We start from the raw sequence: 20310 nt of genomic DNA, 5'->3' as shown, positions 1-20310 counted from the left end.
CAGTCGGCTACGGTGAGAAGCCATGGTCCTTTACATGAACGATCTGGTCTCCCATGATTCTCATAACCAAAGAATGAAAAAGCCCTATTGTTCTTGCTCCCACTTTACAGATGAGGAAACAGGCTTGGTTGGTTCATATGACAATTAGATGACAGTCTGCACTCACTGGTTTCCCTTTTTCACATCCCTCCTAGGGTCCAGGAGAGGGTGGTCCTCCTAGGAGGGTGAAAGTGTGTGTGTGCACACACACACAGGCTGGGAGAAGGCCAGACACTTATAACTGTCAGATGGGGAAACAAGCAAGCCCACTGGAGGCCACAGAAACTTACCAATAGAAAAGTCTCCAACCACTGCCTTGAATTCTTCCAAAAGCTGTCAGGCAAACCTGCTCCAGTTTCTCCAAAATCCCTACTATGGTGTAGGGCATTTGGCCTCCCCCAATCCCAGAAGGTGGAGAGATAAGACAGGAACCAGGGGACCTGGTTTAGTCTGTACTCTCTACTTTTGATCCAACTGGGTCCATAGACATCTTGGGCCCACAGAACTGCTCTGAACCTATTTCCTCATCTCCAAGTGGGATTGCTGAGCTCTGCCCCGCTGGCCCCATAACCTCATCATGATATGCAAGGGGGCCCATGAAGGCCCTACTGGGGAGGCTCTACCCACACAGCAAGGGCTTTCTAAGGAAAGAGGTTGGTGTGGGGATGGAATGTGTTGACAGGGGCCTCCGTACAGGTAGGGGCTGGGTTCATCCTTGGCCAGTAAGGACAGAGGCGAGGCCAGGCAGGACTGAATTTAGATCACTTCATCCACAAAGCCTCCTCATACCCCCTTTTCCAAAGTAACAGAATACGTCAGGGTCCCATCTGGGTTCAAACCCTGGCTCCACCATTTAGTTGTGTGGTCTGGGTGTACCAGTACCCACCTCAGAGGGTTTTTGGTGCTAAGGACTGAGAGATAATAAACACTGAATCCTTGGCACACGGTTTACACTCAACAAATTCATAGCCCCACTCTTGGACCACGTAATTCTTTCTCCCACTGGGGGGAGTATGTGGGTGGAGGGCAGGCATTGCAGCGGGCGCCCTTCTCTTTCCATCCTTTAATGCGTAGCTCAAATCTCACCTCTTCAAGGAGGCCTTTTCTTACAGAGTTGGAAATAACTTTAAGAGGTTGTAGAGTACAAGCCCTGCCTCCTAGAGGGAGAAAATGAAGCAAGAGAAAAGGCAAGTGGCCTGCCCAAGGTCTCACAGTTAGCTGATGTGTCTTAGTCCAGAGTGTGCTGTAATATAATAGTTTTCCAAAAAATTCTAGTGTTCCTCACCATATAACTCTTCACACTGTTTTGTATTATTTGCTTGCCCATTTGATCTTTTGGTTTTGCCTCTCCTGGGGCAGAACCTATACTTCTGTATGCCCCATAGTGTCTGGGACAGAATTAAGCACACAGAAGTACTCAAGAAGTACTTGTTGCTGGCAAAAAGCCCTGGGGTGGCTCTGATTTCCCCGTATACCTCTGTGAGAGCAGGGTCAAACATCCCTCTTCCGCTTTCTGACTTAAAACTAAGTGGCCAAGGCCCATGACTACAGCACGCCCCTCAGCCACTGTCCAGACACAAAGTAAAGGGAAACCTGAGCAGCCAGCAAATGGCATCTTTGGGGGATGACTGTAGATAAGGCCAAGCTCCCTGCTGGCCAACCCAGACACCCATTATGGGTGCTTTCCCAGGACTGCAGGGCAGCCAGCTTTCTGGCCAGTTACATCTTCACTCCAGGCCCATGATCCTGGGTAGGAAGCAATCACGACGAGCAACCTTCCATCATTCTTACCTACCCACCTGTCACTGTGAAGGTTGCTCCAGTCCTTAGCAGGCCCCTGGGAAGCAGGAGGTAGAGGCACACAGACGCAGCATGAAGCAGAGGTGGCAGCCCTTACCTGAGTGGCTTCTGCTGAGGCATCACGGGGCTCCCCACCTCGGAGGACAGCAGCACCATAAACAGTGCCTGGGAGAACCAGGGCGGCTCAGTTCAATGCCCTCCCCTGGCCCCCCATCACTACCCCCCCCAAGCCCCATGGAAATAAACAGAGAGGAGACTGGTGAGGGGCATGTCATCATTTTAATGATGTAGATCTTTGGTGTTTCCCTCATTAGCAGTCAGACTATCCCCTCTCCTCCCACCACAATGTTTCTAAGATGAGTTACAAACAGAAAAGAAATCACATTTTCAAACTAAAAACAAAATAATCAGAGCCTTGATTTCTCCACTAGAAACTACATGTACAGTTCAAGATTCCACATGCAACACCTTAAATCACAGACCAAGACCTCACATTCTGACCTGGAGTCTCATCCCCTCCCCCAGCCTTGGGCTGGCTTTGGCCTAGGCTCAGCTAATACTGACACCCACAGGTGCTGCTCTGAGGGCCTTGGGGAGTGGTGGGGAAGGAGGAGCTTGGTGGACAAGCGCTGGGGGCTGGCCAGCCTACACCCCCCACTCCTGAGCGAGGACCTGCCCACCGTCCCTTGACCCCATCCTGTCTCAGGCAAGCAGGATGCCCCATTCACTCCATGGTTGTTCCCCACCAGTAAGTGCAGGAAGTCCCTGTCCTCAGGAATCCGGAGGCCTGGCCTGACCCCTGACTGTGGTCTCTGTGGGGTAAGATGATCAAGAGAGGCTGAAGCTCTGGAAGGCTCAGAGATGGAGCTGGTTTCTGGGGGCCAGGCCGCTCCTCCTGCACTAGGGCTCCTAGTGGCTCTGCCTGCACAACAGGTGAACAGGGAGAAGCCGGCCCACTGGCCACCGTCCAGGATTGTTTGGCCCAGATCTGGAAGACTATTCACCCTTCTGAGGGCTCTCTGCCCGGGGCTGAGTCCCTTGAGCCTTGTTTCCAGGAGAAAGGGGGGTTCATGGCAGGGATACCCACTTCCTCCTCCAGTCACACTGAGCGCAGCAGTCTGTGGCTCCCTTGGGCTCCAGATCCTGGAAGGTTCTAGTCCCCGGAGGCAAGCCTTGCCCCTTTGACTGCCTCACACTGGCTGACTCGGGCTCCCTCTCGACCCCCCACCCTCTCGCTCCTGTTTCCTGACGCAGCCCGCGGCTCTTCTGCGCGTACAGTTCCCAGTCAGCTGTGAGGTCCGGTTTCTGCTCAGCGGTTTGAGGGGAGGCACCAGTGCACACATGTCTCTACCTGTTCCGTGGCTCCCCACTGGGGCCCGCAGCCTCCCCCAGGCTGCTGACCCCGCCATCGGGAAGGTGGTTGTTATTGGTGAGGTCGCAGTGCAGGGCTGGTCCCTCAGCGCTGGGAAGGGGGACGGGGGAGGAGGCGGGCAGGGCTGCCTGGGGTGGGTCCTGCGCAGGGGTACCAGGCCGGTCCCAGGAGGCTGTCCGGGGGCTCAGGCCTCGCTCTGCCAGCTGCCCAGCTTCCGGGAGCAGTCCCCGAGAGGTGGAGGGCTGGGGCGAGGGGGCGCGCGCGACCCCAGGCTCGGTGCCCGTCTGGGAGCTGCGGTGAATACGGTGGCTGACGATGATGTTGTTGCCGAAACCACCCATGGAGGCCATGGTGGTGCTCTGCTCCCGCTGCACCACGGCTGTCATGCCCCCTTCCGCCATCAGCCGCTGGATCCTGCTGAGAGCGTCTTCCCCGCTGGCACCGTACTCCGAGCCCTCACCTGGAAGGCACAAAGCAGAAGGGAGGGAATTAACTGCTGGCCTGGGCCTCTGAGTCAGGCAGGCCACTGCTAGTAGGAACTGGGGGATTCTAGCTAAAAGCAGAAACAAGAAGAGGGCCAATACCTCACTTCAAGAATCAGTCAGGCGACAGACGAATGGATAAAGAAGATGTGGCACATGTATACAATGGAATATTACTCAGCCATAAAAAAGAACAAAACTGAGTTATTTGTAATGAGGTGGATGGACCTAGAGTCTGTCATACAGAGCGAAGTCAGAAAGAGAAAAATAAATACTGTATGCTAATGCACATATATGAAATCTAAAAAAATGGTACTGATGAACCTAGTGACAGGGCAGGAATAAAGATGCAGATGTAGAGACCAGACTTGAGGACACGGGCGGGGGAAGGGTAAGCTGGGACGAAGTGAGAGAGTGGCATGGACTTATATACACTACCAAATGTAAAATAGATAGCTAGTGGGAAGCTGCTACATAGCACAGGGAGATCAGCTTGATGCTTTGTGATGACGTAGAGGGGTGGGATAGGAGGAGTGGGATAGGGAGGGTGGGAGGGAGGCTCAAGAGGGAGAGGGTATGGGGATATATGTATACCATATAGCTGATTCATTTTGTTGAACAGCAGAAACTAACACAGCATTGTAAAGCAATTATACCCCAATAAAGATATTACAAAAAAAAAAAAAAAGAATAAGTCAGGGACTTGAAAACTAGATAAGACTCCCCAAACAACCGTAATTCGTACTTCTGTTTTACAGGTGGTGAAACTGAGGCCTAGGTGGCCGAGGCTGCTCAGCTGGTTAACAGGCAGGGCTGGACCAGAAGCTGGGAGTCTGGTTTTAACCCTCTGGACACCACAGGCAGACTGGTCATGCATCTAATGCAGGCAGCCCAGACAGCTGGCTGTGTCTGCTCCTCCCTGTCTCGGGTAACCTGGTAGACCTGGCCCTGGAACAGGGTACACTGCCTGGTCTTTGGAAAGCGAGGGCACCGTATGGGGTGTGGCTAGAAGGCAAACAGTCTGCTCCGCTCCGTTTCAAAGCTGTGCTCTTTCTCTTCATTGTTGTTCTGTTTGTCACTTCCTAAAAGCACATGAGGAAGATGACTTTTAACTGTTCCCTAGAAGGCATTCTGTCTTCTCCTCTTGTCCCACTTTACCCACCAACTTTCCCAAGTTATTTCCCACATACTGTTCTCCGGGGGCTGGATGCCTGATACCCTCATTTTTCACTAGAGGCAGCCAACTGCCCCAGCCTGAGGCTTCAGTCTGCACCTCTAGGGAGGAAGAGAGAAGGTTCTGCTCTTTCCCCAAAAGCCTGAGTATTCCCTTGTCTGTGAGCAGACGAGGCTTTGGCTCAGACCTTAGTTCTGCCACTCACTAGCTGTGTGACCTAGAATAAGTCCCTTGCCACCCACATTCCTGTTTTCTTTTATCTTTTTTTGGCTGTGCCGGGTCTTAGTTGCAGCATGCAGGATCTTCGTTGAGGCACGCGGGATCTTTCGTTGCAGTGTGCAGGCTTCTCTAGTTGTGGTGCACGGGCTTCTCTGTAGTTGTGGCATGCGGGTTTTCTCTCTCTAGTTGTGGCGTGCAGGCTCCAGGTCACGTGGGCTCTGTAGTTGTGGCGCGTGGGCTCTCTTGTTGAGGCACGCGAGCTCAGTAGTTGTGCCATGCGGGCTTAGTTGCCCCATGGCATGTGGGATCTCAGATCTCCGACCAGGGATCGAACCCACGTCCCCCTGCAATGGAAGGCGGATTCTTCACCACTGGACCACCAGGGAAGTACCCCTCAATTTTCTGACTTGCAAAAGAGGGATGTAACATCCAGCCTGCACGGTGCCGGGCAGAGGGAATGAGATGACGCCCGTTACGCACCTGACACACAGCGGGTGCTCAGTCAGTGGTGGCTGTTGTGAATAACCTGGATTCTGCAGGAAGAACCCCACCCTGAGGGACCTTCCTCCAGCCTGTGTTCAGCCCCCACTGGGCAGACATGCAGTCCAAGCCTGTGGGCAACTATGATCAAGGCTCCCAGGCTGCCAGGGCTGCTCTACCAAACTTTGTACGTATTTTTTTCCTTTGGCTACCTGTTGGCCACTTTGGGATTTTGCAGTTTGGGCAGCTTTGAAGGTGAGTTTTGAACTTTTTTGGGGGTACTTGTTGCCAACAGCTATCTTTGCAAGACTTTCTTTGCTCCCACACTGTCCAGTGCCTTCTCCCTGCTCACCTTGTCAGAGCTGGATTTCCAGGCAGCCAGTTTTGCAGCTTAGCTGCATCGGAGTCCCGTTAGATCTCTCCCTCCTTGCGAGTGCTTGGCAGGCATGTGCTGGTAGTTCTTCCTCCGGGTCTCAGTGAGACAGTTTGTCCCAGCACTGAGTAGGGACTCCGCCTGGGCTTTCACTTATGTCCAGCTTGCTTTTCTCCAGATTTTCTAGTAAACTCTACCCTCCCACCTCCAACCCCTCAAGGCAAGCTGCCCTGACATGCTTCCCCCTCAGACAGCTCAGTGCCAACTCCCAGGGCAGAAGGAAAGAGAACGTGAAGGGCTCTCAGAGTACTTCTCTCAAGGGAAAAGCTGTTCAGCAGTGGGTAGGGGTAAGAGGAAAGGTCAACCTAGGGCTTTGGTGCCAGCACAGCTTCTACCCTGTGAGCCAAAAGGGCTACCTGGAGAGGGCCCATGGGGACCTCCCTGTGCTCACTGCCACCGCCACAGTTTTCCAAGAACGCTATGCACTGAGGGCCTCCCCAGCCCGGCCTGGGGTATGCAGTAGGCTGGGCCACGGCCTGCTGGCACTGGAGCTCAGTGGGCTGGGCTCTGTGCCCGGTGAACTATCAGCTCTTTTCCTGTAGATCACTTCGAGGGGCAGGACAGGTCTGCCTTGGGGCCTTAGGGGAGCTGTCACAGCTAGGTCCTAGCCCTGCTGCTGGCACTCGGGTCTGGGCCCTCCTGTCCTTTCCCACTGTGCCAGTGGCTCCGGGCCTGGCCACCTCTCACCACAACTATAGCTGTCTTTCCTAAATGGTCTTCTTGCTTCTCTCTCTCCTTTCCACCCAGCCTCCACGCTGCTGCTATTACCATTCTAATTCAGTTCTGATCCACTGAGTTCTGGTTAAGTCCATACTCTGTTCAAAACCCAGCAGCTCCAAGAGTCCTCAAGTAGTTAAGGCTCTCACCGTGACATTTAAGGGCCCTCTCTGGTCAGGTCCTAGCTGTTTCCCTGACCATCCCCCTTCCTGAACCCAGAGACTCAGCGCTGCTGTGTGCCCAGCGCCCCTGCCTGCACACACTGTGGGTGCTCTACCTGCCACGCACCTGCCCATTTCCCCATGTCCGAAGTCCACTTGTTTTCAAGGGCCAACACAAGTACCACCTCCCTCACCCTGCCTTCCGTGGTCCCCAGCTGGGAGTGACTGCTCCTGCCCTGAGCCCCACAGAGACCCACACCTCTCTGCGTCAGAGTTCTCTCCCTCTGGGCTCTAAGTTCCTGACGGTCTCGGACTAAGTTTTATTCATCTTTGGGCTTGCACTTGGCGTCTACCTGTCGAATGTGTGGATGAATAAAGGGCTCCCAGGCTGCCTACAGGCATTCCAGACTTAAGGGGGCTTCTGAAAACTGGTCACATGTTACCCTTCTGCTATGGGGACACAGTTATATGTCTGTTTCCTTTCTGGACTTATTTTTGAGGGTCGAGACATGGCTTCATCTCTGAATCGGATTCCCTCTGCAATACCTGTGGATGCATGGTGCCTAATACAATACTAGACATAAAGTAAGCACTCACAAAAGATGGGATAGAAGAGTTTAAAATGTACACACAAACGATTTCCTCAGGGCTGGGTGTAGGTAGCTTCAGCCTAGAGAGCTGTGAGCTGTGCTCCTCTCTTGGGAACTCTAAGTCAAGGCTGCGAGCCAAGGTAGGCAGCCAGCACGTTCTTCAAGAGGAAAACACACTGGGGCCTGAGAGAAGTGGCAGCCATGGTCAGGGATCCAAGCTATTAGCTCCAGGAGCAGTGGCGGCCACAGGGGTTAATTCTGCTGTCTCCTTCCCTGTAGCAAAAGCATTTCTTTTTGTCTCTGAAAAATGGTAAACTGATTTAGTGTTGACATGAGATCATCTCCTTGGCAAGTTCTAAGGTATGTTCTGGATGCAGAGGCCAGAGTGGAATCAGGAACTTCCCATAATGCCCAATTCTGGGGGTTTCACTGCCCAGAAGAGGGAAGCCAGACTGCATCAGAGGAGGAGCTGCCCTTCCTGACCTCAGGGGGCACCCTTTCCTTCCCTTTTCACATTTCACATTTGCTTTTCCCTGGTCCAGCTGGTCTGTCATCTTCACCAGACAACAAAAAGGTCCAGGCAACCCTTCTCAGTGGTCAGAGGCAGAGCCATGGGCTCCCCAAATAGTGCAGCACAGCCAAGCTCAGGGGCAGGGCCTTGCCTCTGCTCAATTCATTCATTCCACACACTTCTTGAGTGCCCACTGTGTGCCAGGCAGGCACTGTATCAGAGCTGGGAGCAGCAAACAGTGAGCCCAGGGAATGCCTCCCCTCCCTTTCTGAGCGACAGGGTAGGGAAGCTTTAAAGCTGGACAAGTAAAAAAGCCAACACCTGCAAATTCCCCCTGTGGAGGGCTCCTCCGGGAAGTCCTAGACAGAACTGAATAGATTTTAATAAAATTCTTATAGAACATGAAAACGAGGAGCAGCCTGGGACCCTTCAATGCTAACCAATGGGAAAGGGCTAGGGGAGGGGCAGGCCACAGAATGGTAATCACCACAAGTGGAGCTGGTTGCCCACAGTAATAGACTGGGCCCTGGTGTGTGGAGGGATGCAGAGGGGGGTATCCCCCCACCAGCCCCACCTTCTAGCTAAGCCCAGAAAAAGAGTTAACCAACTTGATGAGCGGTTTCCTCTAGTAGTTTTGCCAACTGGGAGATAGAAGGCAGGCGCGCGCGTGTGTGTGTGTGTATGTGTGTGTGTGCGCGCGCGCGCGTGCGCCTGTGCGTGTGTGTGTAGCTGCTGTGCCTGCCTGCTACATGGGGAAAGCGGACCAGGAAGGAAGTCTGAGCCCAAGAAGACTCTTGATTCCTGGTCCGCCTACCAGAGCGGCAGTAGTGGATGGTGGTCAGTGGGGTAAGCACCCCAGAACAACGCTCCTGGCCCCAGGAGAGACGAGGTTGGCCAGTCACACCCATTGGTCAATGCCCCACACATCTTCTCCCCATACTTCTTTCTAGGTGTGGGGCTTTCTGAAAGGGACTATGATGCTGTCCCTTTCAGAGCTGGAGGTCCAGAGCTCCAGGCAAAGTTCACCACGCCAGACAGATGCAGTGAGCCATCCTGAACTACCCTGCCAAGGCTCCTGTTCTAGAGAACAGCCTATTCAACTGCTGCCTCTGCTGAAGAGTGCCTCTGGTCTCTGAAGGGCGCCTCTGGTCTCTGAAGGGCGCCTCTGGTCTCTGAAGGGCGCCTCTGGTCTCTGAAGGGCTCGCCCTCCACCACCTGTTCTACTTTGTAGGGAGGAGACTGGGAGAGAATCAGGTTCTGGTCTCAAACTGGAAAACAGAACCTCCCTCCTCCTGCCAGCCCATCATCCCCATCCCGAAACAGGAAGAAAGGAACTTATAATTGACTGGAGGTCAGAAATAAGCTGATGCTAATCAAAAAATATCAGAGGCTTCTTTGGGAGGTGAAAACACCGGTGGATGCTCTTCTTCTCAAGTGGGGAGCCCCTGCTGCACTTCACTTTCAGGCTGAAGGCCTCACTTCTGACCCAGATCCCTGTAATCTGCCCTTCCTGCTCATCCAGCCTCAGTCTCAACACACGCTGACAGGCCACGAACAAGAGCCCACTAGTGAGTGGTCCTCAGTGCAGACTGTAATGTTTTTGAACTTGGTGCCCTTGCAGCTGCTGTCCCCTCCGTCAGGAATGCCTGTCCCCTGCCCCCATCCCACTGTGCCTGACATTTTCCTACTTATCCTTGAAGACTCAGCTCAGGGTCACCTCCTCCAGAAGTCTTCCCCGAGCCCCACAGTTGGGAGCTGGCCCCCCCTCCTCTGTGGCCCCAAGGTCCTTATCATGTGAAGCAATTATCTGCTGGGTGCCTGCCTCCCTCTCTAGACTTCCAGTTCCTTGGGGAAGGACCAAGGCCTATTTGTCTTTGCAACCCCAGTGGCTGACGCATGGAAGACAGTCAGTGAACGGCCACGAGATCGCGGCAGAGGGGCCGCCTCAGACAAGGACTTCCGCCTGGGGCTGGCTGGAGAAGCTCCAGCTCTCTCCTCTTCAGTGAGGCTCGGAGCTGTGTTGGGCTGCTGCAGCCGCTACCTCTACACCGAGGGGTTTCCACCCAACAGATGCAGGAGGTGGCCTGGGCCACAGACCAAGAAGGGACTTAACTGTAAAAAATGTCAGCTCATGGCAGCGACAGGGACAGTGCGCTGCTGGGGGGCTGCAGTTTGGAAAGCTGTTCCCTGAAGGTGACACAGGCAGATTAGTTACTCCTTGCCCGATGCACACTTGTCCTCTCTTCTCATGGTCTCTCTTGAGCAAATGGCTTAACACGGACCTAGGAAATGTGGGTCTGTTTGGAGGCTGCCTTGTCTGGAGCCTGGAGCAGCCAGGGGCTGGGGTAGGCGGTAAGGACAGTGACTGAGCGAGAACAGCCTATTTAACACAGCTGCCAACACACTCCAAAGGGGCTCGAGCGTTACCGCTGGGAAGTGCTAATTGGTTCTTAGCAGTGTGAGGCCAGCGCAGAGCCAGGGTGGAGCTGGCTGAGCCACACCTGCAATAGGTGAGAGGAAGGGGCTGACTGCGCGCCAGGCTGCAGCCAAAATGGCCATGAAGCACGGGTGTGTGAGGGCCTCACCTGTGGCAGTCCCGACCCTGCCAGGCTGGCGGCGGGGGAAGACAAGCTACCCTGTGGGGTGGCCCCGGAAGCCCGAGGCCTGGGGTGCGTGCCTCTGGAACGAGAGCTCACAGCAGGGAGTCTTCTCTATCTAGGTGACTCTCTGTGCTCTCTCTCCGGAAGAACACCCTGGGTCCTCCAAGTTTTAGAGGATAAGGAGGTCACGGTCCTTGGTGGGGCTGAACAAAGCTGTGAGAGCAGCTCGCCTTGCCGGAGCAGTGACCCAGATCAGGGGAATGACCTTCCTGCCCGAGGAGGCGCCACCACGTGAGGGGCACTCACCCTGACGGCAGTGGTGCTCGCCCTGCACCAGCTGTCCGTGTGGACGGGCCGGGAGCCTCAGGGAGGGGTGAGAATGGTCCCAGCCCCCACCCCACGCCACTCTCCCAGTCTCATTTCCCCTCTAGCGTTACACGGCTCCTACCTTCACCAGGACCCGAAGCTGCTGTCCCCGGCTCCTGGATCTCCCTCTCCGTCTGTGTTTCGGCATTCTGCAGCTGAAGGGCCAGAGTCTGGGTGCCCTGAGATGTCACTGAGGTGGTGGGGTTCCGGGGCTGCAGCCCAATTGCATTCATCAGGCCCATGTCTCTGTCTGTCCTCCATGTGGCTCTGCTGGTGCTACGGAGAGAAAGGCAGACCGGAGTCAGGCAGGGCTGGGGACAGCACACCACACAGAGCTCCGCCTGCTCCATGCCAATCCCCAGGGCACAGCCTGGACCAGGGCCTGCAGGCTGAGAGGCCCACTCCTGCGGCTGCCTCCCAATGGCGGTGAACTCGCCTGTGTCCTTTCTCCTCCAGATCAGTCCACACCCTGGGACAATGAAAGGAGGCGGCAGAACCGTCCAGTTTTGCAAACCCAGCTGGTCCAGTCACTCAAACAACGAGGGCCTTTCTGGGGAGGTAGAGATGGCTGATCTTAAAAGACACTTCCTTAGATTCAGGAAGCCACTAGCTGAGCTCCACGGGACAAAGGGTGAGCAGCGGGAGAGGGCCCTTTCTCTCTTTAGCTTTTCGTTCCTTCTAACTATACGCTGACAAGATTCCAGTTTAAATTCTTGGAACTTCCACTGAATGTCCACTTTGGAGGAAAAGCACTGGGACTCCTGTGAGGCTGTTCTGGGGTCCTCCTTCGGGGCCTTCTGAAAAATAGACCCTTAAAGCAGGGAGCGCCAGCTGCCAATGAGTAAGGCCCAGGCCCCAAGCTATACGCCCCCTTCCTCGGGCATTTCCTAGGCACTGACCCTCAGGACAGCTCGAGCTGGCAGCAGAGGGAGCCCAGGACTTTCAAGACAGTCACCAGCCACTCCTATTTGTAGCTGCTTCTGGGGATTACTCCTTCAGCTGTGCCCTGTACTTCCTCTAGGAAGCAGTGATTGCTTTGGCTTTATCATCGACCCAGGACTTTTTCTCAAAATGTTCCAGTCTTCGTTAATGAATTGAGTGATGAGAGGATCAGTACCAGGTTCCTACTCTCTCACTGGCCCCTGGGGAGGGTCTGTCCCTGGGCTGAAGCTCTGGGCAGCTTGGACCCTGAGGCCTGGGTCACGTGGGAGACTGCCCACGAGCAATTTCCTAGGGAGGGCATCCCTCTCCAGTGTCCGCTCCTCTCTCCTCACTGCAGCTCGCCCAGATACCACGTCAGGATGAGAGGGCTAGACGGTGTCCTAGCTGGTCTTAAATCAAGGCTCTGAGGGCAGAGGTTCTGTTCTCTTTCTTAGCCATGAAACACTCTTCTCGAACGAAATCACGTGCAAAAGCTCAACGCATGAAGCAAATCAAAGAGGAGCTGCTCTGGCTGAGGACGGGCAGCTACAGAGCCCAGAGCACAGTCTGAGCGCGCTGCTCCAGAGCCCACTGGTTGCAGAGGGAGGGCGGGCCTCCTCTTTCACAAACTCACCCAGGCCTCTCACTGCTTCGGCTGCTGGAGTGAACAGTGAAGACAGTCTCGTTCAGCTGGTCCCAGTAGTACTCAACACCAGAGTTTAAGGCCCTGAAAATCAGTTGGGAAGGAGAAAAGGTGGAAGGCATTAGATAGGGAATGGCCAGAACCCCTTGCAATTCCTTCCTTCCTCTCTCCTGGGGCTGGGCTGAGGCCAGAACCAAAGATATTCCTGCATCAGGATGCTCAGTGTAGAGCAGACCAGACGAATCTCCAACAGCCCCAAAGCCTGGAGTGGTGGCTTTAGCCTCTTCCATCCCCCAGAGCCTAACTGGCTCCTCTTTGGGGCTAAGGAAGAGCTAAAAAATAGCCATGCCAGTCATAGGCAGTGAGTTCTGTGTGTTCTTCAGACATATGAGAAAGGAGCTAAGATGGCCCTGGAGACACCGGGTGCCACGGACAGCCCTAAAGGGTGTGCTTAGTGCTCAGAAACAGAGAGTGCAGGCTCTCACCACTGGGTCTTCCCTACAGCCATGGGGCCAGGAGAAAGGAAAATGAGGGCACCTTGACATTCTTACTTTGCCTGGAGCTCAGAAGTCTAAGCAGGAAAAAGCTCCTGCGGAGCCAGAGAGGCCCACATCTCTTTCTATTCTGGCCCTAGAGGCTCCTTTGCCAGGTAGAGGCTGGACAAGCAACTGGGAGAGCTGAAGATGACCCGGGAGGGCTCACAAACTTCTCCTGGGGGAGGGAGGAGAGAAACTCCAGCAGCGATGGGCTGGAATGCTGACAGCAGAGAGAAGAGCTTCTATCCATCAAGTTCTCTGGGCTGCCAACCTTTTCCTGGTTCCTTCTTTCCCTGCAATGGAATATCACGCAGTTTCTTCCAACCTCACGCACGCAGGCAAAACTGCCAGAAGGGAAGCAGTGGCCTCTTACCTTTCTATACTGATGTGCCACCTCAGGCAGCAAGCCTGGCTGCCAGTGGTGGGTCCCAAAATGCAAGACAGCTACCTAGCACCAATCACATGGTTGAGGGGGGGCTGCTGCTGATGGTGGTGAAGGAAGAGGGATAAGAGTTGGGACAGAGGTGTCTTTGAGCCCTTTGATGAGAACTCCAGTGTCTATGTAGAGATTGTAGGAGATACTCAAAAAAGCTAGCTCTGCTCCTAAGAGGGACAGGGCATGCACATGTGCTTGAAGAGCTCTGCTATAGACTGAATCCCCCCCCCCCCAAATTCACATGTTGAAACCCTACCCCTAAAGTGACTGTATCTGGAGATAGGGTCTTTAGAAGGTAATTAAGGTTAAATGAAGTCATAAGACTGGGACCCTAACCCAAAAGGACTCTGGCCTTATAAGGAGAGAGAGAGATCTTATTCTCTTTCTCCATCATGTGAGGACACAGTGAGAAGGTGGCTGTCTGCAAGCCAGGAAAGGAGTCCTCACCAGAACTCAATCATGCCAGCACCTGATCTCAGACTTCTAGCTTCCAGATGGTAGAAAATAAATTTCTGGTGATTAAGCCACCCTGTCTTGAGCTGACTAAGAAAAGCTCCAACGGAAGCCAGCTTTTTAACCTAGAGGCTGAGGTCACCTTCCTTTAACGACAGAACTTCTTCAATAAAGAGCAAACAAATGAAAGTCAGTGGGTTGTGAGGATCAGCCAGGAAAAGATGAGTTGTGGGGGGGGGGGGGGTGGTGGTGGTGACGTAAGGTGATTCCTCCCTAAATGTGAGGATTGGATAGGGCAGGGGCCTGATGGGGCCTGAATGGTGAGCGACTGCATGTCAGGAGGCTGTGCTACCTCAGGTGAAAGGAAATGGGCCTAGGTACTGGGAACCCAAATCCATCACTAGAGGGGCACTAAGATTCTGGGGATTAGGCTTTACCTGTGGGAAAGAGCCACAGCCAAACAAAAGTACTCTTCCTCTCCCTGCTCTGGACTAAACCCCTCCCAGCTACTCTTAGAGGGCAGATTTGGTGTGATCTTCAGATGAGCCCTCTGAAAGAACATCAATAAAGAATTAAAGTTCACGGTAACAACACCTACGGTCAGGTGGCTGCCTCTCACGGCAGCCCGGGGGCCAGGACTGAGGTCAGCACCCTGAGCCCGGACACCTCAACCCGAATCTCCGCCACTCCCATAGCCGCACAGGAGGTGGCGGGCCATGTTTCCTGGATCTCAGTGAGCTGCTGTTTCTCCTCGAGACCACAGGGAGCTGAGTCACCAGATACTCAGCTATTTTTGTGAGGGTTGTCTGAGAACAACAGGGCATTGGAGAGCAAAGGTGAGAGAAGATCTTACGTGATGGCAGAGGCAAATGACCAGAAACAAAAGCAGAGGCCCCCAGAAAACAAAGCCACCACTGCAATTTTTGATGAGCAAATCATGGCTGCATGAGGCACCACATGAAGCCAGCTGCCAGGGAGCCTCTGATTTACAAACTTGTCAAGATTTATTGACAGGTGGCAATACCACATGGGTGCCCGCCAAATCCTTCATCTGTTAATTCCTGCTACCCAGGGCTGGTTAGTGACAACAAACTGCTCACACCAAACCTATACCAAACCATGTACTGCGTGACCAGGCACCTTCCTTCCCATCCCAGAGGAAAGGCCACCTGAAGGCACACTCTCTGAGCTGCGACTGCCAGCATGACGCTGATGGCCAAAGAGTCCCTCAAACACTTTCCACCTGGCAGCATGCGCCATCAGCTCCAGGCTATGAACTCTGGCCATTTACTGAGGATATCAACTGCCAAACAGAACAGGAGTGATGGAGGCTATCAACATGCTGCTCCATTCTCGCCCCCCGACCCCAATCCTCTCTGCTCCCCACCAAGAGGTCCAATTCCAGCCATGATTTGTTCTACCTTCTATGGTCAGACCAGCTTGACTACGACAAGCTCATGGATTTGGCTGAAATTCCAGGCACTGTACCAAGGAACAGAGTTGAAGATACCCTCTCTGGCTACTGAAACTCTAAGTGTTCAATATTCAGTGTTGCTTATTTCCATCTGTAAGCTAAAGAACAGTGCCAACCATCTCCTTCCTCCTTGGACCTTAGGGAGGATGAATGAGTCACCACTGTTTGCTCTAGGTTCTTCCTGGAAGCTAGACAAACACACAGAGGGATGAAGAAGAATGGGAAGGCCAGTCAGGGTCAGCCTTCCTGGCTTCCTTCAACAGCCTCTGTGAGCTGTGCTGCTGGGCTTGGTTCAGTGACTCCTCACAGCTGGGACTCTTGGGGCTCCCTGAACACAGCTAAGAGCCAGCCTGGCTTCCTCGGTGGTGAAAATGCTCTCACACAGAACTGCCCTCGGCAGTGATAGCGCCGAGTCCTAACCTCTGGACCGCCAGGGAATTCCCCCCAGCCTACTTTTCTTCTGACATGAGCCTCTGAATTCTGTCTTCTGAGCTGACTCTCAGAGGTCTTCCCAGCACCTCCCCACCCCGTCGTTTGTAGGGCTGATCTATGAAGACGGAAGTGAGCAAGCAGCCCCTCACATCAATCTGGCACTTCATACCCACCCTGGTTACTGGTGGGGGGGCTGGCTGGGCTGGTGGACAGCCAGAGGCACAGGAGCAGCTTGGGAGGGGTGGTGGGTCGGGGAGCAAAGCAAAGGAGAAAGGAGCATCTCACTGCTGGGAGGGGGTGGGGACCAGGCTATCAGCCACTGAAATGGCTCTGTATATGGGTGGAAGGGCCAGTGGTCCATCTCCTCACCGGTCCTAAGAATTTCTGTGCCTGGAGAGATGGAGTGTTTCCTTAGGCTTTTTTCTACTGTCAAGTGGGGTTTTAATACCTTCAAGAGATGCCCAAGGAGCTTGTTACCTCTGTCTTTGTGCTTGGAGAGAGTGCCAAGGCTAAGACAATGGAGGAGAAATCAAGAACAGGATTGAAAGCACAAAATGTGGTACAGCTGCCTGTGCCTGAGACAAAGGCAGACAACCACCTGTTTTGGAGGGAGGGCTGTAATCTTGGCCCAGCTGGCTGGCTGGCTGGCTCATGTGCCCTTGGGAATGGGTGTGCCAGGGAGCTGCGTCACGCGGGGCCAGGCAGCAGGCAACAACCCTGCGCTTCTACTTCCCTATTTATTTGTTCTCCTCGTTCTAGGCCGGAGATCACTCAGAGACTGTTAAAAAAGATGTACATGTTCTCACTTATCCTCTCTCATTCCCCACTGCATCAATCACCTGACCCACTTAAATGCCTCAACATGATCTAGAGCTGCATTCTTCACCTGAGGTCTTAAAAGAGTTACAAAATTATACGTGTGTTCTTGCGGTATGTTCTTCTGTGGAAGAGAGTATGTTGCTTTTGTCGGAATTCTAAAGGGGTTTTTGATTGAAAAAAGGTTAAGAATCAGCTACAGCAAAGAGCTCTGGATCGGAAAATTAGGAAGGCTCATTTTTTTTTTTTTTTTTTTAGGAAGGCTCACTTTGTCACTGATCTGCTGGGAGACCTCGGGTGAGTGTTAACTTACCTGAATATTGTTCATAGTACTTCCTGCCTAAAGTACAGAAATGAAGGTGACTGAGAACTGGAGAAGCTTTGGACAACTTGGGACAAAGTCATGTCCATCTTAATTTTATATGGTACCCTTAAATACTGGCCCTAAGGTATGGGGCATTTACCCACACGACCCAAGAAATCAGAAGAAACAGCAACACCAAAAAGGCAGGCTCAACTAGCTCTCTCTGAGTCCAACACAACTTGGTCTGTGATGGGGTGCTGTTCGCTGTGCCAAACATTAGTGTTATCTTGTCATGGAAGAGACCTGAGCTGCTGGGTGGGTAAGAGAACTCCCCAGGCAGCTCAAGATGGCTCCAGCTTGCTGAGACGGTGGATGCTGAAGATGACATATGGGGAGAAAAGAGAGGCCAAAGCCAGCTTCATGTCTGGCTGAGATGTCTGTGACTCACACCAAGTATGTAGGCTGGGGTTGCAGACATAAAAGCCTCGTGGGGCCACGACAAATCGGGAGCAGAGACACTGCCTCTGTTAAGAGCAGATCGCTTTTGCAAGAGAAGGGGCTGGGAGTCTGGTTGGGACAAAGGTTAGTAGCTGGAGCCAGGGACAAGACAACAATGCTAAGGAAGGCTGTCTTGGAGAAACAGGGAAAGAAAGGCCTGTAACTACAGTGTTGGTAAGAGTGAAATTATAATCCAGAATTCTTTTCCAGTTTTGGGAAAGATGCCTATTAGAGTCCTCTTATGAATTTCTAAGAAAAGAGGAAGAGGTAAGATAATGTGCTTTGGGGAAAAAGAAATCGTTCAGGGAAGACTGATCCTGGGACTACGGACAGGCCGGGGGGAGGGCAGAAACGGACAGATCCAGCGCCTGGGTTAACAGTGGCACAGTTGTGAAAGAGGCAGGCTGTGTTCTGGAGAGGCACCGGGAGCTAGTGAAAGGGGCTCTGTGGACACTGAGTCTGAGGAGAGTGTGGCTGGCAGAACCAAGCAGTCTCCCAGCTCCAAGAGCAGCCTGACTAGGTCCGGCTGAGACAGCAGCTTCCCTTTGGAAGGGGCTCCAAAAATTCTAGGTGGAATAAAAGAGCTGTCATCAGAACCAGGTTTTCTTTCTCCTGGGCCACCGACCTAGCTCAGCTGACAAGGGCTCAATCACCAGTCACCACCAGGCCACAATAACTGACCCAAATACACACTTTAGGAAAAAATCACCAAGGGCCCTATCAAAAGGCAACGTGGACACTCCCAGTAGCCAGAGACCCTACCAGACCAGCCACACCGTGCGTGTTCTGTGATCTGCAGGCTACCCTTGGAGAAGACTCTGCACCAAGTGAAGGACAACATTAGGACGGCCTGGAGGCAGAAGTGGCATTTAGTCGGCTAGAACCCCGCAGTAGCCCACGCAGCAATCAGCCTGATCTGCACTGAAGTACAGAGTTTCACTCTCCCCACCTGGCTGGGTCCAGAAATTGATGACAAACCTGGCTGATTCCCAGGGTCTTGAGTGAAAGGATGCCTGAACAGACCTCTCTCCTCCAAAAAAGCCAGAGGAAGGGGAGAAGCAGGTGTCATCAGGACTTAAGACAAAGATGCTTTGGTTCCCTGTCGCCTCCTACCCCCTACTTCAATCAAGACCAGTTAATTATCATTTTTATTCTAAACTAAGCTTTTCAATCTGCCTTCACTATTATGAGCCAGAACCCCAAGCAGAAAGGAAAACAGGCAGGACACAGAGCCAGGCTGTCAGAGATCCGTAGCTTGACAAATTAGGGCTTTAACAATATTCTATTTCCAATTTTGTTTCTTAAGTTAATGTCTATGGCATTTACACAAACCTGAGACCACCTGTTGAATTTTTCAAAAAGGGTTTAGAAAAGAATCTTTGATATCTATGCTTTTGCCTGCAGGGAAACTTTACTATCACTAGGAAACCAGAGAATGAGGGAAAACAAAGAAAAAAAAAAATACCGCCTTAGATTTAAAAACACATAATAACTATACCAGTCTTTTGAAAATTTTTGGAATGGAGAGCTAACCTTACCATCCCCTAGGTGAAAAGCACACTTTAAGGAGTGACGCTGAGAACGCGTCAGGCTCTAGCAGGATTCGAATTTCCCATCTAGAAGACCCCACCTCGGCGGGGGTGGTGGTGGTGGTGGTGTGATGGATTGGGACATTGGGATTGACATATATACACTAATATGTATAAAATGGATAACTAATAAGAATCTGCTGTATAAAAAAATAAATAAAATTCAAAAAAAAAAAAAGACCCCACCTCACTGGCCAGATCCACAGGTGAATGCTGATGACCCCAGTCCTCAGCCTGGATGACCCCCCGAGTCCCCACCCCGCCAGCCCCTTGAGCCACTCACTCTGGTCGGCAGATCACCAGGTCTCCTTTGTTGGTACCATAGGCCAGGCCGAGCCCTGGCTCGGGCAGCCACCGGGCAGAATTGATGCTGACATGTCTCCGCTGGTCAGCAGGCATGGGATAAAGGACGTTGAAAACTCTCTGGGTGAGGGAAAAAGAGGGAAGAAAAGAGAATGGGAGGAGAAACGGTCTGTTACCAAGAATAACAAAATCCAAGGGGAACAAAGTCCCTCCTATAGCCTAAAGCAAGTTAACCACAGGGAAGAAAAGAGATGGCTGGACTGGGAATGGGATGACTCTTAAAATATATCTGAGAACTGGGGGAAGCGCAGGGGAGGGTGGGACCCTCTTACTTCAGGTGAGGGCTAAGGACTGTCAGAAAATACCAGGGGCATATACTTGGACCCTTCTGCATGAAGCTTCGCTATGCTCTCCTCACAGCCTTTAACATTTCTCACTTCATCGCTTTTAAGGTAACCCCCTGGAAAGCCCCATGCAGAGCCTAGCACACCAGGAAGGACTGCCCCAAACTTTCCTCTGACCAGACAAACCAGTGAGAGCCAAGCTCCACTGGTAGTCCTGTTACCATGGAAACCACAGCACTCTCACTGCAATGGGGAACTGAAGGTGATAGGGGGGCGGGAGGGGGTGATAACATCAAAGAACATTCTTAATTCATCTAATTAAAAGCAATGTTAAAACTGCTATTGTTAAGGAAACCTAAAAGGTGCAATAAGATGTAGGAAGCAGGGCAGAAGGGAATCTTGAACACACAGGTATATGATTTCTTTCTAGCTTATATAAATCACCATTAAACAGATCAGTTCCATTTTTCAAAGGGAGTCTCCTTTCATTAGTCTACATCTTTCCAAAGCTACTATTTTCTCAGGGGGCAGCTTAGCTTGTCTCAGGTTGGGCTGAAGGTGACATCTGGCTACTGATCTACACAATGTTCCAGAATCGACTTTAGTCAGAGACAGGG

The 20310-nt window shown here is 52.7% G+C and overlaps 1 protein-coding gene across 11 annotated transcripts in view; it reads right to left on the bottom strand.

The window, feature by feature from the left end:
- Positions 1–2099: 2099 nt before the first annotated feature.
- The window catches only part of AMBRA1 (autophagy and beclin 1 regulator 1), a 184225-nt gene continuing 166014 nt past the window's right edge, over positions 2100–20310 (bottom strand). For 10 of the 11 annotated variants that reach the window (XM_057552760.1, XM_057552764.1, XM_057552761.1 and 7 more), the window contains 4 exons: positions 19330–19469; positions 12500–12592; positions 11027–11220; positions 2100–3671 (listed from right to left, as the gene is read on the bottom strand). In XM_057552760.1, coding sequence (XP_057408743.1) covers positions 3187–3671; positions 11027–11220; positions 12500–12592; positions 19330–19469 — 912 coding nt within the window. In that variant the 3' untranslated portion in view covers positions 2100–3186. Of the gene's footprint in view, positions 3672–4377; positions 5431–11026; positions 11221–12499; positions 12593–19329; positions 19470–20310 lie in introns of those variants that run through there. The other variant, XM_057552769.1, reaches the window with a different exon arrangement.

The sequence above is a fragment of the Balaenoptera acutorostrata genome, chromosome 9, assembly GCF_949987535.1.
Source record: "Balaenoptera acutorostrata chromosome 9, mBalAcu1.1, whole genome shotgun sequence".
Lineage (NCBI taxonomy): Eukaryota > Metazoa > Chordata > Mammalia > Artiodactyla > Balaenopteridae > Balaenoptera > Balaenoptera acutorostrata.
This window is presented reverse-complemented; position numbering and strand designations above follow the sequence as displayed.